We start from the raw sequence: 14,644 nt of genomic DNA, 5'->3' as shown, positions 1-14,644 counted from the left end.
AAAAAAAAAAAAAAAAAAAAAAAAAAATAAAAGGAGAAAAACAACAATGGAGCCTCAAACATCGATACACCCCTCCGTCCCACCCCACGGCAGAGTTTACCTCGTTAATCCAACCCCGGTTCGAAAGCAGCCAGTTGATTCGAGTTTAAAACGCGTCCACGGTTCTATCCGGTTAACGTTTGTTCCGGCTAACCACATTCGTCTCGACGAGCTTGCCGAAGCAGGGTGGCCGGTGAAAACGCTACAAGGGGCGACGCACGGGGGTGGGCAATGCAATTTGTTGCTTCCGGGCAGGCGGAGTCCTTTAAAGAAGTGCATCTTATTACCAGCAGCCAGCAGGCAGACGAGAAACTCGCGCCCCCGTGAATAATGAGCGAGCCAGCCCCGACGAAGCGAATGGGTGCTCGTTGCTGTTGCTGCCGGGACACAAAAGTGAGCCGCCACGACGTCGTCCTGGGATATTATTCGCGAGCTGGAGGCTTGCGACGACGACGACGACGACGGGCCACGAACGACGAGGAACACGCGTCGCGAGAGGAAAAGGAGACGACGGACGTCGCGACGCTACTTGAAGCCCTCATTGTGAGCCAACGACAATCGCGCCGAGTCACTCGCGCTCGCTCGAGCTGCGTTTCGAGTTCGTTTTCAATGGGGAATTATGGAATTACCGGCGCGGGAACGCGGGTTCTCTGTCGCTTGGGGTGGCTCCTTGTCTTGGCAGGAGGGTATGGCGCTCGTATGGGAGAAGGTCGATGATTCTGGTTTAGCTGCGAGTTTCGGGGGTCACTGGGGTGGGACAAATCCGTGCACGGTGGTGTGTTTGTTGACGACGAGGGAGCGAGATCATTTGATAATGAGCAAATATGGGAAGCGATTAATTGGCCAAGTTGTTCGAGCGGTGTCGAGATTTTTTGACATCCCTTGTTACAGGGTACGCAAATATGTGGGGTGGGGTTGGTTATTTCAGTTGTAGTCGTAAAATCGAAGGGTGTATTCGTCAGTTCTGATTACGCTCGCGTTCAGAAAATGGAACCATTCGGCAATGGCAATATTCGATATGAAAACCTATAAATACCAGATTTTCCTTTTTACAGGACAGGTCCTATAACACGATAGCTCGGCATAATTCGAATCGATGAAAGCGTGAAATTCTCCCTTTTGAAATAATTGTTAGTTCGCGCGAATACTTCGCTCCATTCCCGGGATATCATCGCTCCAGGAGAGATATAATTTCGAATATTTCGTTCTCGCTGTCTCTGTCGCGCTGTCAATCCTCGCGCTCGCACCGCTCTCCCGACCTACCCCAACTTCGGCACCTGTGCGGCGGTCAGTGACAGACGTTGAGTCGGCGCATTTTTACTACCACTACTGCCACTATTACACGGCACTGCGTGTGTATTTTCGCAGTAAAAAAATTAGGTCACCGATTCCTTGAATTACGGTCATTCGGTATCGTAAACATTCGAACGGCCATGTTTCAAGCTCTCGTATCTTCGGGGCCGATTGTGGTATCGATTTGAAACAAACGGCGTTTTCGAAAGTATAATCTTCGCTATCTCTCAGCGAGATTTAATATCGAAATCCATTTATATTCGCAGCTGTATTTCCAGCTTAAATTTGAACGAAATTTTGGCGGATAAATGTCTAAAATGACGCGAAAAGTATAGAATACTTTATTAGAAACTCAGGGGTGCTATCACTACATTTCAGCGAGTATATTCAAATATCATAATTTACATATTTTCCATTCGTCGCGTAGTTATTTTTAATCAATTGTAGCGATCATCAATCTCGCCCTTGATGGATTCCGCTTTTGAGGACTTTCCCGCAAGTCCTCGGAAAACTCGCAGTTCCTATATATATAACTTCCCGTCTTTCCAATAGTATCCCCAGTGTCCAAGGCAGGGCCTGCTAAGCAAGCCTTACCGATGAGTCCGCAAGCAGGCCCGGGACGAAACGCATCCCTACCTTTTCCTACCGTCCCTTCTAGCTGCGCCAACCACGAGGATACCTGCGACGAGCCGACTTCAAATGATGGTGGGGGAGGACCCCCACACAATTTCAATTAATTTACGATTCGCTATAATCTTTAATACCCAAGAAATAACAAGCCAAATCCTAATACAATATTTCCAGCATACTAAGCGTATTGACAAACCAAAGAATGCTTCTTCAACAACCCCACGATTCTCTGCAACCCTCTTCACTCTCGACGAATCAAATTCCAGCAACCACATAAAATTCCTCCGACACTTGCCCCGTTCGAAGCCTCTCGAATACTGAAAAACGCCTAGCCAAACCGATCTCCGATTCAACCCTCCCTAATCAACCCCGATTCTCGCGTGAACCAAAAACAGAGCTGCAGAGAGGGTCGGAAATGCGGCGCAGCCGACACACGATCATCTCTGCATAAATTCGGACGAATCACTTGATCGATCAGGCGAGTGCACCCCCCCGGTGCTGCCGGTCGGCAGGCGGATCTTCGCAAGTGTTCTCGCTGAAAGCCGCGCAACGTGGAGCGGGTCATACAGCCGGTAACCTGCTAGTCAATTAATTAACTTAACGACCTGCACGGTCCGCGCGCGGCGCGCTTTAACGTGCCATAACTCGGGAAACGGATCGGCCGTGCAGCCTGAAAGAGCTGCACGCTTATCGGGCCGATCGTCGAGCGAGCACGTTGTATGCCAGCTTCGAAGAGTTTCGATTCCGCGTGCTCGAATCGCGAGAGGATAATCGGAAGACGAGGTCAACGACTCTCGAAACCCTTCCACGATGTTATCGGATTCACGGATGCCCGTGTGAGCGTGTTCCCAGGAGGGTGCTCGCGCGTGTGTGCGGGCGCATCGCGAGGGAAAAGAGGGAAATGCTGGGCGGAAACGAGACACAGAGAGAACGAAGAGAGGCTGAACTGGATGCAGGAGAAGGAATGCCATCAGATTTCGCCCGGTTCAATCGGTTTACCCCCATTGTGCTCGGTGTTCCTCGCTTTCAGATTACCGAGAATCGACCACCGAGGCGCGTACGTACACACACAGGCCGGCGTACGTATATGCTGGTATGTACACGGCCAGGCTCGGTATCCTGCATCTCGAAAGGATCGATGCAATCGCTCGAATTATCTTGAACGTTCCTCGCCTGTGATCTTCGCGCACTCCGTTCGAGGATCCGTTACATTGTCCCTTGACAATGGACACGCGCGGCTACGCCAGTATCGTACGACGATTTATACGCTTCCCTGTGCGCACACACCGGTAATTATGGCCTCGCGCCATGGCAAATGCGGCAATTCGCGTTGGTTACGTCGCTTTTCGGGCTGATGCTTTTTTAATCGCACTTTGGGCAATTAAATCGACGATATAGATCTAAGTAAAATTGAAAACATGAAACCATAATGAACGTGCGAATGGTTAGATCTTTGTTCATGGCTATGCAATGGGGGTGGTAAGTTATACAAATTCTAAGTTGTTTAAATTGTATCGACGAAGAGATCTTATTGCCAAGGGTTCCTTCGTTTAACTGCTTTAAATCGAGTTGATGTACTGTCGTGAAGGATCCTCAATCACAGTTGCTGTAGTCTGGTTTGCGTTTCATCCTGGACCTGCTACTGGTCTCATCGGTAAGGCTTTTCTAGCAGGCCCTGCCTTAGACAGGAATACTTAGGTGGCATAGGAACTTGTATTCTATGAAAGTCGAGGATTCATCGAGGACTTGAGAGAAAGTCCTCGAACCTCCTTCAAATTGAGATCCATCTAGTGGCGAGGGTGAGAATGATGGTCGCTACACTGTCAATAGTGATTTTGAAATAAATGCACATGCACAAATAGGATGACATTTCGTTCGACTTGATAGTTGTAGATAATATTGTAGCGGAAGGATGAGTGGATAGAGCTAGTGATGCAGAAGACTTTCTTCGTCAAAGGTCTTTATTTGACTACCTGGTTCTTCGGCTCGAGAAAGTTGGACACCCCTCGGCCGATCGTCTCGTCATCGATGGGTTAAAATGTTTTAGACGTGAACAGTCGGAGACGCTGTCTGTCGTCTGACTGTTTACGCCGTCTATTCTAAGATCTCTTACAATATTAAGTAGCGTGAGCTGCTTTGACTATCCATATGCAAATGAGTAACCGAGAAGATTTGTATTCGACACGTATCAAAGAAAGACAGCTAAAAGAATCTTTAAAACGGCTAAAATATACGTGAAATTGTACAGATATCCAAGAAGAAAATTTCCAATAACTATCTAAAAATATTCTAAAACCCTGTTTCATATATAAAATATTCTTTACGGTGTGCCCAACCCTTTCTCGCAGACTCGTTCAACTCGTCCAACTCGTTCAACGTACTTTCCAGCTAAACTTTCCACCAATTCACGTCAAAGGAGTTTACTATCAGCATCAACATCCATAACTCACAATCAGATACGCTTCACCCTATCGTCACCCTCCCTGAACGAAGGTACCGAACTTAACAGGATGGAGCGAAGGAAGCCTGGCTAAAAATTATGAAAAAGTTATTAAAAGCGTCTATACCGTGGTTAGAGTGTACAGAGCCACGGTAGCCGATAAAACCGAAGAGATCGAGGGGGCAGAGGGGTGGGCTCGAGTGAAAATGGGCCGTCAATTAAAAGTATCAAACGCTGAACGACGAGTTGCCGATAATTCACGGATAAAGCGGCTACCAGGTTTTCACGATCCCGGTGCAACCAGTAACTATTAATTTCCCGTAAAATTACGGGACGGTCGTCGTCTCGGGCGAGAAGCCACTTCTCTCAGGGGCTGCCACTTCTCCTTCTCCTCCGTGGATCCCCGTGCCGATATCCGAGCCATAATCGAGCCGTGGAGGATCAGCTTAATTCGTCGCTAACTCGATACATCGACGGGACTTGTCAACAAGTCGGCCAAGCCATCATTTAATTATGTAACAAGGCGGTCCGTAACTCACGGCCCTTCGTTTCTCGGCTATCCAAGACGCTAATACGAGACGAAGATGGCCGCGCCGGGGGTGAAGGATGGAACTGCCGCACCGGAGCTTCGGGTTATACCGATCTCTGGATGGAAGAATCCGGTAGGGATGGAAATGACGGAATAAAATATTATTCGAAATTTTTCTGCAATTTTTTAGCTCCAGAATTAATAAGTCGATCGACTGTTTGGTGATCACAGGTTTATCTTACACAGATAACGTTGACACGTTAACGACCGGATAACTGATCTCCATACTTTCACGTAATATCAACACATATCAACCCTTTGCACTCGAGAGGCGCCCTTCAGTCATCAACTGATCAAATTTCGAAGATCTATATTAATTAATACGTCAAATTTAAAATAATGTAACGATGTGCGAGATATCGAAATCGAACAATTCTACGTGTCAATTATTATACTATTTCTTATTTACTGCTCCAAAAAATATCGCCAGCTTCTTAGTACAAAATCTTCGAACTCCTACTCTTCTTTAGCCAAAAAATCGTCGAGCGCAAAGGGTTAACGAATAGGATCATATACCGATAATTTTAAGTAAAGAAAAACACCATAAACTACACGTGGTAATGGTTACACAGATTTTTAAATATATATGTATTGGAATAAGTGGAAGAAGTATGTATAGGATGGAAATATCTAACGAATTCTTATGGTTATTATAATAAATGAGTATGCGTGGAATGATTGAGGTGTCACGTGAATTGTGTATGGTAATGTAATGTATGAAAGAAAGAAGAAAAAAAAGAGAGTGATTTGGTATACGTCAGTTGCAATTGAGTATTAGTAGAGAGAAGACACGTGAGCATGTGATAGTGATAAACTAATTATATTTGAACCTAATATTTGTGTTTAATAATCTTTGTAATTAAATAAATAACTGTTGTTATTCTTATTAAATTTCACCCACCACTAACAGTACATAGGTGTAGAAAAATGGAAATCTCGATTGTCATCGTGTTAAGTACAGATTCTATACATGGCTCGAGTAAGTAACTCGCGTGTTCGACAATTTTCCTGCTATATAAAATATAAAATGAAAAAATCCTGGTTCTACCCTCCTTATCTCCTAATTCTATTCGAGAATTATATATCCTATATCTTGCAAACTTCGCGACCAAATAATACACCAAACAACCCCAGTTCCCAAAGAAACTAAAATGGTACATATTACTTCTAAATACCATATCTACAATTGATTTAAGAAAATCTTCCAACATCGAGAATTCCACAAATCCACCGACTAAGAACAAAAAAGTCCTCACCCCCATTCTTCGAAAATCACAACGCTTCGTTTCCCTCGGCAACTCTCACCCCTTTCCCGCCAAAAGAAAAACGAACGGAAGAGAAAAGACGAGAGAGAATAAGGGCACGTGACGTAAGCTAAGCAGAGCAAGCGAAGACAAAGAGGAAAAGCATTGGCCCCTTAAATGGTCGTGGACGTAACTGCTCGGTTACGCGAACGAAGAGATATCGCGCTGGTGTGTCACCAGCCGAGTCGGCGTGTTCCCTGCTCGAGGATCGCGCAGCCTGAATATTCAACAGCCTTTCCGAGTTACACACTGTCCACGATGGAACGCGGCCCACACCGTGCGTGTGTACACCCGCGCGACGACCAGTTTGCCCGTGGTAAGCTCGCCTGCATAAACAGCCAGGCATCGATAGCGGAGCGTGGCTTCCGCGTCGCGCTCGTTTCCTCCTCGATATGGGTCACGCGTGCAGCGCGGAAACGCGCGCGTTCCGGTACACCGGAAGTGCCATCGTCATCGAACGAGCCGGCGAGGACTGCGCCAAATTCTCCCCGACTTTGCTCGGTGAATTTCGAATAAATACAAATTCGCGAGATGCGAGTCGCGCAGCACCATTAACCCCTTGACTATGGCAAATTTTGATACGCAACGGCCGCACCATACGGCAGGAATTGAGTTACGATGTGCGCCATTTTTGTGAAAACAAGGGCCCTCCGTGTCAGAAAGCTAAACTACGCCGAGCGCTTATAGGCGTCCTCCGTCACAAACGCAAAATTTCTAAACGCCTATAGACACTCTCCGTGTCACAAACGTAAAATTTCTAAACGGCCATAGACGCCCTCCGTGTCACAAACGCAAAATTTCTAAGCAGCCATAGACGCCCTCCGTGTCACAAACGCAAAATTTCTAAGCGTCCTCCGTGTCACAAACGCAACATTTCTAAGCGTCCTCCGTGTCACAAACGTAAAATTTCTAAGCGTCTATAGACGCTCTCCGTGTCACAAACGCAAAATTTCTAAGCGGCCATAGACGCCCTCCGTGTCACAAACGCAAAATTTCTAAGCGGCCATAGGCGCCCTCCGTGTCACAAACGCAAAATTTCTAAGCGGCCATAGACGCCCTCCGTGTCACAAACGCAAAATTTCTAAGCGGCCATAGGCGCCCTCCGTGTCACAAACGCAAAATTTCTAAGCGGCCATAGGCGCCCTCCGTGTCACAAACGCAAAATTTCTAAGCGGCCATAGGCGCCCTCCGTGTCACAAACGCAAAATTTCTAAGCGGCCATAGGCGCCCTCCGTGTCACAAACGCAAAATTTCTAAGCGGCCATAGGCGCCCTCCGTGTCACAAACGCAAAATTTCTAAGCGTCCTCCGTGTCACAAACGCAACATTTCTAAGTGCCTATAGACACTCTCCGTGTCACAAACGCAAAATTTCTAAGCGCCCTCCGTGTCACAAACGCAACATTTCTAAGCGTCCTCCGTGTCACAAACGTAAAATGTCTAAGCGCCTATAGACACTCTCCGTGTCACAAACGCAAAATTTCTAAGCGGCCATAGACGCCCTCCGTGTCACAAACGCAACATTTCTAAGCGTCCTCTGTGTCACAAACACAACATTTCTAAGTGCCTATGGGCTTCCTCCATGTCACAAACGCAAAATTTCTAAGCGCCCTCCGTGTCACAAACGCAACATTTCTAAGCGTCCTCTGTGTCACAAACACAACATTTCTAAGCGCCTATGGGCGTCCTCCATGTCACAAACGCAAAATTTCTAAGCGTCCTCCGTGTCACAAACGTAAAATTTCTAAGCACCTATAGGCGCCCACAGTAGCCAAGGGGTTAATACCATGGGTGGGGTGGGAAAATGGCTATAAAAGGATAGAAAAGACTAAATTAAGACTGGATTAAAATGGAAGGCCCTGTTTTGTGGTCGACATGTATTCTTTGCTTTGCGGATATATCGAGGAAAATTTTGAAAAATTTTGAACTACCTCGTTTTATCTTTGTCTTCGTACAGTGTTTCCATCTGAACTTTCGCACTCAATTATTTCCCGAGCTATAGTTCGTTTCAGAAAATGTTTCCAGTGAAATTTAACCTGTTTCCAGAGGGACATCTTACGATGGTCATAAATTTCTGCTAGGTGGACGTGCTTGAGAACTGTATACTGTTTTTTATGAGAGCGGATGGTGCATTTCAGGGTGAATTCATTGACCTATAATACTTTGGCCGTTGAACTACTGATATGGACTACTGGTACCTAAACGTAGCGGGCATAGAGAATAACAAATAAATATATTAATTGTAATTTTATCTCGATATGAGAGTGGACGTTAATTTTCTTAAAAGCAGGCACATGATTTTAGTAATTGCAAAAAGGAAAATTCCGAAGCCAATCTTTTTATTTGAACTTATACAATAGTTCTAGTGCCAAAGTTTATTATTGTTGCATATAGTTATAATTTTTGTATTTAATTCCTGAGAATTTTACGCGAATTGTGAATGAAATTCTGTCAATTGCGAATTTAACATTCCCTGTAAATAAAATAGGAATTTTAAGTATGATTTGGTTTGAAGCATCTAAGTAGGTTTGGTACCAAAATGTGGTACCACTGTACCTGTCAGCATATACCTGAGGAATCTGAAACCTCGTATTTCTCAAAACCTACGATCCACAGAAATAGTACACGATATCCCGGAATTTTTTAAAAAAGAAAAAATGAATTATATTTTATTATTTTCTAAAAAAATAAAAGCCTGCGAACGAGATATCGTAATAATCGTAGTTCGAACGAGGAGCGAAAGGGAATTTGAGGATATTATCACGAGAAATAGCGCGAATTTAATCGAAAAGCAGCCCTGTAAGAAACAACGTTTAATTAATGCGAATTCGAACTCTCGCTTTGACATGGCAGCTGGAAATATCTTCAAAGAGATAAAATTAAATGCTTCGACTGAGCTCGGTGCGTTCGAAAATCAGTTTACGTTATTCGCGTAGTACGCAGCGAGTGTGTTTAATTATTAATGTTCAGGTAATTCATCGCGACGGAAATTAACAGAGAATGTTACGGATGTACAGTCGTTTCTATATTTGTCCCAGAGTCATCTCTAAGCGAGGCGTTTGCGTTTAATCGTTTATGTAAGTTCCAACGACGCAGACGGATTTTATTGAATTATTCTTCTCCAAACAATTAATTTCGATTCCGTGGATTACAGTGCGTAATTTTCGAAAATATCAATTATCGCTTAACTAGTATCCAGCAGCATTTGCACTTCGCGTTGAATTTTCTAAATTTCATAAATTAATCTCATCGGAGACTTTAATTAAATTACCGTTCCCTTTGTTTTCTTTGCTTGCACAAATTTATTACACTCGGAATTACGTTCATTTCGCGAATGACGAACGAACGTATCGAGTTTCGATACCAAAATATATTTAAACGTGGGATAAATGATAAACGTGGGACAGGTATACATAAATGCAGAGCGGAGAGGAGTCATTTTTACTTTCCATATTGATCGAAACGAAAGGTAATAGATAGAACTGAATTGCAGATTGAGAGGTCTCGTCCCAATATTTCTCTTGACTTTGTTCACAAATTGGGAATAGAAATTAAATCGAACGCCGGCTAACGAAGCGGATGGTACTAAAACGGCCTTGAACTTTCGCCCTAATTCGGTGGTTACACGTATCCGCTGTGAAATGCGAAAATTGCGTTACGTTCCCGAAATACGAGAACATCAACGAATAATTAGCCAGTGATACCGTTACTGTTATGCGCAATTTACCATTCGGTAATAATCATTTAAGAAACAATAATAACTCCATCGTTTCAAGCGATATCTCGGAGGGCTTCGTGCAAGCTCGCATTACGGAATTCGAAATTGAACGTTGCGAACTCGATATTCGATATTCAAAATTAAAAAAAAAAAAACGAAGACCGAAAAATTCGCGGGCAATATGGAAAATTAAAAACTAAATATACAACGTGGACTTAAAAATCCGAGACTCGAAGTTTTTAATTTAAAAGCTGAAACTCGAACAATCAAACGCTATCAAAGATCCTGCATTCAACGATCCTTTCTGCCTGTTTCACAAACGCTCGCGAATCAGTTCAAAATCCGCGCACTCGCGTTTCGATAGCCGCGATCACTGGTCCCGGGGAAAAGTTAGGAAAAGGGATACGCGCAGAGAAAACGAGCAAAAAGAAAGTAGTTTGGCCCGAAAAATACACGGAAGCTGAAACCGTGGTGAAAAAAAAAAAGAAAATAAAAGGAATAAAAGGAAAAATAACATCATAGAACGCGGGGGTGGTACAAGGATCGTAAACGAAGGAAAACGAAAAAAAGGAGGGAAAGTAAAAGGAAATAAAAAGAAAGAAAGAAAAAGGGAGAAAGAGAATGACTAGGGAAACAAGAGCGATAAAACGTAAAGTACAAGTGGAACAATGGCGGAGTAAAAACGCGAAACGAGAGAATAAAGGCGACCGGTTCGGTAAGCTCGCGTGGATTTTGTGGACTCGCGGTTTCGCGAGCACACTTCGTTCGCTATCGATCGTTCACCTAATTCGATCGCGCCGCGTGTCGCCTAATGAACTGTTCCTCCGTTCTCCGCGATTCCGCTGCAAATTCTCTTTGCAGTTCGCTCCTGACGAGTTAATAAAATTGTCAAACGAACGTCATCCGGTGCTCTCTGCCGATCGAACTTCGACATTAAAGCGCGTTTCGCGCTCTCGCTTCCCTTATCTCCGCGTTCCGCGTGAATTCGACCGTGGAACGACATCTTTTATGTTTCAGACCACGAAGGAAAACTGCATCCAGGCTTTTAAATGGAAAGAGAGAGAGAGAGAGAGGGGGGGGGGATAGCAAGTGGATTTTTAATTCGATGAGAAAAATATCGTGCATCAACAATGGAGAGTGAAAATCGGAGGCCATCGACTTCCGCTCTGTATGTATTTTTAACTCGCGATTAATTAAAAGTTCAAGGGCTTAAATAGAAATTGCTTATCGTTAAAAGTTATCCTGGGAAATTTTGAAGTTATCCTGGGGAATTTAGGTAACTAGCTTTTGATGAACTGTCATTGCACAGGGACTGGAATTATTCCGTGATTGTGAATATTCGAAATGGCGGTAAAGAATCGGAAACGCAGGACAGGTGTCGGTAATTATAAAAATGGCGCAAATTATTTAAGATCCGTGCTAGGATATTAAAAGATCGTGTCTTGAAGATGAAATAATTGATCGTTCTATGCGGTTACAAGATAAGTACATGCAACAGCATGAAATTTTGTAACTTTCCTGACTAGGAATACTCACTGATGAAAGTTGAGAAAGGAAGTAATGATTTTTGTATCGAATTTTTGTACATTCCTTGTCTTGCGAGATACGTTGCTTGAAATTAAAAATGGGCTCTGTACGAAACATTATTTTTAATTACATTGTACATATTAACACTAGATTTAGGGGACCCATCAGTTTTACAGAGGGGTTATTCTAATTAATTTATACTAAATCTGTTAATATCGTAATTGTTTTTAAATTAAAATAATCATTTATATTTTTAAGGTAAACACGAACTTTCCTTTATCTGTCAATTTGACAGGTGTCCGTAAAAAATAGTTATATCAAAAATGTGCAAGTGCTAGTGTTAAAGGAAATATAGGTTATGTAACAATTTCTAGCTTCCTTTTAAATAACTTTCATCAGTAAGTACATACATATATCCTGTCCTACAAACTAATAATAATTAATATACCTGACTTTACCTACTAACGTATAATTAATACTGTAGGGGTCCTTCCCTGTCATTACTGTTAGTCGTTTGACAGTAAGAAGCCTCGGTAGTGCTAGAAAGGTTGAAAAGTAAAGGAAGGAATGCATCTCGACTTGGGCCTGCTAGTGAACTCATCTGTAAGGCTACCTAACAGGCCCTGACTTCGACGGGGACTATTGGAAAGCTTGCAAATCGAATATATAGCAAAAGGAGGATTTTTACCGAGGACTTGCCAGAAAGTTTTCATCTATTGACGAAGATGAGAATGATGCCGCCACAATACTAAAAATCAATTTCAAATAGTCTGAATTCAGTATAATTAATACTGTGAGGTTCCTCCCTCAACGTTACCATTAGTCGTTTGGCAGCAGATATCCTTGGTTATGCTAGAAGGGATGAAAGGTGAAGGAAGGAATGCATCTCGACCTGGGCCTGCTAGTGGACTCATCTGTAAGGCTATCTAGCAGGCCCTACCCCAAACAGGGACTATTGGAAAGCTTGCAAATCGAATATATAACAAACGAAGGATTTTTACCGAGGCCTTACCAGAAAATTCTCGAACCCCCTTCAAGTATGAATCTATCTATTGACAAGAGTGAGGATGATGCCGCCATAATATTATACTATAGATCAATTTCAAACAGGCTAATCTAACCCTAAACTCCCTCGCAACCATAAACGACGTGCCCAAATCTCACATACACGTATCGAGCTGCGTAAGCGATATTTGAAAATCGATCACAAGTTTCCTACCTGGCATTGCTGTGGTCCCTGTCGGTTGGGCGACGAAGCCTTCGGTCTTGGTTTCTTCACTCCCAACTTTCCAGGATCCCCGCCCCCAGGTCTCGATTCCTCGCTGCTACCTGAAACCAAAGACCAGATCTATGAGCCGCTAACTTCCTCGTGGCCCGATATATCCCGGTAAATCGGAACACGCCAACCCCCCGGATGAAAATCGCGCGCGCAAGAAACCCCTTTTCCTGTTCCGGCTGATCGACGACGCAACCATTACCAGCACACCGTCCCGCTCGATGTTTCGAGATTCCCGATCGAGAATTTCTTGCGACACCCCGCGAGAGATCTCGCCTGCACGTACACGCGCCATTTTCTTCGCCACGATCGATCGCTCGATGGAACGAAGCGAGTGTTTCTTCGAGGCTTCGACTTATAGAAGATTGATTGCCCGTCGCGTCCCTTTTTGCAATCGGTAGACAGGATATACTTAATGGCCGATTGGCCCGTCAGCACCGATCGATGCCGCGATGAACAAACGATCCGAGGTATCGACTGTGCGCGGTTCAAAAAATGTCAGACCTATTTTAAGTTCAGCGGGACTATCTCTGAACACGGTAGATGATCCTCCTCTGCTTTATTCTGGGGTTGTTAGACGAATAATCAGTCGTGGTACACATGAAGCAGAATGTTGCGTCTCGAACACTGCAACTCTCACAGTGGGAGTTTCGCGGGGTTGTAAGGCCCGTTTACACGGATGCGACAATGTTGCTGGGATGCGGCCTATTCTAAATTAATAGAGGTAGTCCTGGTTAGGGGTGAACTAAAGAGTTCCGATGCGTGACTGTCTCTCATGCTGAGTTGATCGTCGTGGGTCTGTCTTGACAGTCTGGTCATGATGCTTGTCTCGTCTTCTTGGGATTTCTAGGAGAACTCTTTCGTGATTGCTGTCTCGGTGGTTTTATAAGTTTTGCATGTCTACTGATTGGTTGGTGTGGAATGTTAGTGGTGTTCCTATTGGTTGTGAACAATATTGGGGGTGTGTGATAGCTTCGACGTCTTTCCACGGTGGTGGATGTTTAAATAAGTTGGATAACAAGTCACTCTATCGTCTTGTGGGTGATTTATTGATCCTTGCTAAGGTTCACCCAAGTGATGACTAGGTGATAACGAGTGTACACGAATCAGGGGACGTTGGAAATAAGGATATAAACAGTCCTTCGCTTAACTCGGGACGTTCTGTCCTTGGGCCGAGGGGAATTGAATATGATTCTCGTTACAACTGTAATTATCATCGTGTCATCGGCTACGGTATTGTTTTACTTAACTAAGATTCGTGCAACGAGATATTTCTTTAGATCCAAGCTTCCTAGATATTTATCAGACGAAGACATCGGCCCAAGTCGAATTAATCTCCTGATCACCGAATTGCAACAAAAGTCACACTCCTCGTTACCACCGCGATCCGGCACCCCCTCATCGAGAGTCATTACGATTGAAGAGAGGGAAACATTTCTCTCTGGCAACAAGAGACGACTCCGGCGTGCTCGGGGGTAGGGGGCATTTGCATAGAACGGCAGCGAACCGCGAGGCTCGCGAACTAAACGCGGGTTTCCCTCGATTGTGACCGTTCACGGGGCCATTGTGTCCTTCGACAATAATAACGCGATTCGGCCTCGAAAGAGGGTGGACGGCCTGCCACGGCTTCGAGTTTTACTCGAAGAAAGGGAAGCACGCGGCGCAAAGTCCCTCGAGTCCGCGCGGACATTTTCAATTATGGCGGACACATCGCAAAGAACAAAATGGAGAGGCCTTCTCTGACCGGAGATTGTGCTTGGCAAGCCTCATTTCCGGCCGAGGAGCAGCCCTACTACTCCGATTTACTTTCAAGGAGAGATACGCTCTCCC

At 44.4% G+C, this 14,644-nt stretch overlaps 1 protein-coding gene across 1 annotated transcript in view; it reads right to left on the bottom strand.

The window, feature by feature from the left end:
- The window catches only part of LOC108549378 (zinc finger protein squeeze), a gene marked incomplete at its 5' end in the record, with an annotated part of 132,921 nt that extends 120,054 nt beyond the window's left edge, over positions 1–12,867 (bottom strand). Inside the window, one exon of the mRNA XM_017902729.1 lies at positions 12,758–12,867. Within this exon, the coding sequence (XP_017758218.1) occupies positions 12,758–12,867 (110 nt within the window). The remainder of the gene's footprint in view (positions 1–12,757) is intronic.
- Between the last annotated feature and the right edge of the window lie 1,777 nt (positions 12,868–14,644).

Source organism: Eufriesea mexicana, unplaced genomic scaffold (assembly GCF_001483705.2).
Source record: "Eufriesea mexicana isolate 0111107269 unplaced genomic scaffold, ASM148370v2 scaffold1920, whole genome shotgun sequence".
In the NCBI taxonomy this organism is placed as follows: Eukaryota; Metazoa; Arthropoda; class Insecta; order Hymenoptera; family Apidae; genus Eufriesea; species Eufriesea mexicana.
This window is presented reverse-complemented; position numbering and strand designations above follow the sequence as displayed.